At 40.0% G+C, this 2,456-nt stretch overlaps 1 protein-coding gene across 1 annotated transcript; it reads right to left on the reverse strand.

The window, feature by feature from the left end:
- Nucleotides 1-1,248: 1,248 nt before the first annotated feature.
- Nucleotides 1,249-2,179, reverse strand: LOC114359370 (uncharacterized). Its single transcript, XM_028313724.1, has one exon. The coding sequence runs from the start codon at nt 2,046-2,048 to the stop codon at nt 1,299-1,301; it is 750 nt and encodes a 249-aa protein (XP_028169525.1). The 5' UTR covers nt 2,049-2,179; the 3' UTR covers nt 1,249-1,298.
- Nucleotides 2,180-2,456: the final 277 nt, after the last annotated feature.

The following is a 2,456-nucleotide window of genomic DNA, read 5'->3' on the forward strand; positions in this document are numbered from 1 at the left end:
TTGTTTACAACTGACAAGACGTCAAACCATTTTTTTTCCCCCTTTTTTTATCTGCAATCGACTTAGGTCATAATCAGATGTTTTGTCTTGCTTTTTTGTTTGTGTTCATGAGGAGGGGTATTCCACTAAATTCTCTCCCTCGGTTTTTACTAATTCACGTAGCAATCTAGTCCAGCCTTCCAATATTCAGTCCAAGCCACTTGCATCTTTTGTCCAACCATAATTAAAAAAGAATTTAACCTAGAAGGAGAACCTCCACCGCGGAAGTTTCACGCGTCGGCAACACTCCCCAGTTGTTTAATCCAGTACCTATAAGAATCTACTAGAAAATGAGATAAGCTAAAACCAGCAGTGAATTAGCTTCACATGACTTCAATGCTAGTCAAAAAAAATCACTCTTACAAAACTACAGTTCAAAAACGGTTAGACTCACCGAAAACTGACATTAGACTTTTGGCGCTTACGTCTTGTCAGGTGTTTAGAATATAGCCTATAGATGACCCACGCTGAACTGTCCCACCAAACTCAATGACAGGGGGGCGCTACCATCGTTCAACTATATGGTTTCCAACATGGCAAAAATCTGAACCAGCGATCCGGTATTGACGGTGGCGCCCCACTGTCAATGTCATCGACAGGACAGTCCAGTATTTTGGAACTATACCTAGTTATGTTTTATTTTTTCCTATTTCCTAACTATCGCTTTGCTTTTTTATTTCCTGGCAAGCATAACGTGTGCTAGGTATGTCGAGTAACCTATTTTGAGAGTTGAGAGTTGTTTGGTTAAGTTATATGTAGAGCTCATTGAAATTGGGCTTGCCTTCGAGCTGGCTTTTATACCAGGACGTTATTGTTCGGACAAAGGCACATATTGCGTGAATGCTGAATCCAGGCCACAGGCACAGGAACAGCAGGTGAAGAAATGATATTATGGTCTGGTCTACTGTAAAGTATGGTCTGTACTCCAAAGGGAAGCTAGCTGTTTTCATCTTAAAATTAAACCTCTTTCACTTTGATACACTTACCTACAGCATCCTACTAATATTATTGTCTTCGCTTGACACTTGGAGCCAAATAAAACTCGGAATTTTGAGGTTTTTAGTATAATAGAAAATTAATAGTACAAAATGATGTGCGTATCGCGACGATCGGAAGGCAAGAGAAATGACATTTGAATATTAACAGTAACTAGCTAAACGCCTAGGATTTTCCTAGAGCAATGTTACATAATTTAGTATGGCGAGTGACGTATGCGCGCAGGAGCCGCAACAACTTCCCGCCTCGTTGAAATCTCAATTTCAACACGACGAATCTTCCTTTGGCAGCGGACACAGGCGAGTGAGAGGTCTTCTGATGCATCCACGAACAGTATTGATGTCAGCAACCCGGGAGATCCCATCTACTCCAGGAAATAGACGAGCTACTCTGCCCAATCTCCAGTTCAATGGCGGCACGTTGTCTTCATGTATGAGCACCATGTCACCGATGCTTAATTTCTCAGTGTTGGTTTTCCATTTCGTCCTCTGCTGAAGCTCTCCAATGTATTCTCTTTGCCATCTGTCCCAAAAATGTTGGCGTAATCTCTCAAGACGTTGATACCGACGAAGGCTGGTCTCATTTGAGCATCGTAGATCTGGCGTTGGTATTGCAGTCATTGGTCTTCCAATCAGAAAGTGCCCTGGGGAAAGAGGGAGGAAGTCAGTTGGAGAGGAAGATAGTGGGTACAAGGGGCGGCTATTTAAAATGGCCTCCACTTGTGCAAACAGTGTGGAAATCTCTTCAAATGTTAGGTGGCTATTTCCCATAACGCGCTTTATGTGAAATTTAGCTGATTTAATTCCTATCTCCCATATACCACCGAAATGAGGGGCGTAACTTGGAATGAAGTTAAACTTAATGCCTTCTTGATTTGCAAGCTCAATCAAGGGATCAGAATTATATTTTAAAAATTGACTTATTTCTTTGGAGGAAGCCACAAAATTTCGACCATTATCCGAAAATATTTCCATAGGTTTACCCCTGCGTGCGATAAATCGTCGCAGCGTCATTATAAATGCGTCCTTTGATAAATCACTGACCGCTTCAAGGTGTAGGCATTTATAACGTAAACAAACAAATAAACATAGATAGCACTTTATTAGGCGACTACCGCGTCCTTTTCTATTTAGTATGTGAAACGGGCCAGCATAGTCAAAGGACATTGGGAACTTTAATATGAGAAAATGCCCCACGGCGGACAAAGATGAAACGTATTTTATTTCAAAGCTTTATACTTGTAGGTATATTCACTTAAAGCGCTATGTTGTGAGATATGGGAATTCTGAGATATGACGAGTCTAAGTTGAAAATATATTTGTCTAAAATGATTTGATATTTTTACATGTTATGTTGTTTGGCATTGCAGAGTAACCAATAAAAGTAAATAAAATAATATAAATAAATAAAAAATATAAATA

The sequence above is a fragment of the Ostrinia furnacalis genome, unplaced genomic scaffold (genome assembly GCF_004193835.3).
Source record: "Ostrinia furnacalis isolate ACB-3 unplaced genomic scaffold, ASM419383v2 OfSCF4327, whole genome shotgun sequence".
Taxonomy (NCBI): Eukaryota; Metazoa; Arthropoda; class Insecta; order Lepidoptera; family Crambidae; genus Ostrinia; species Ostrinia furnacalis.

What these genes read in the sequence shown, in the direction of transcription:
- LOC114359370 (XM_028313724.1), bottom strand. Translation starts at nt 2,048, where the DNA reads ATGACGCTGCGACGATTTATCGCACGCAGGGGTAAACCTATGGAAATA.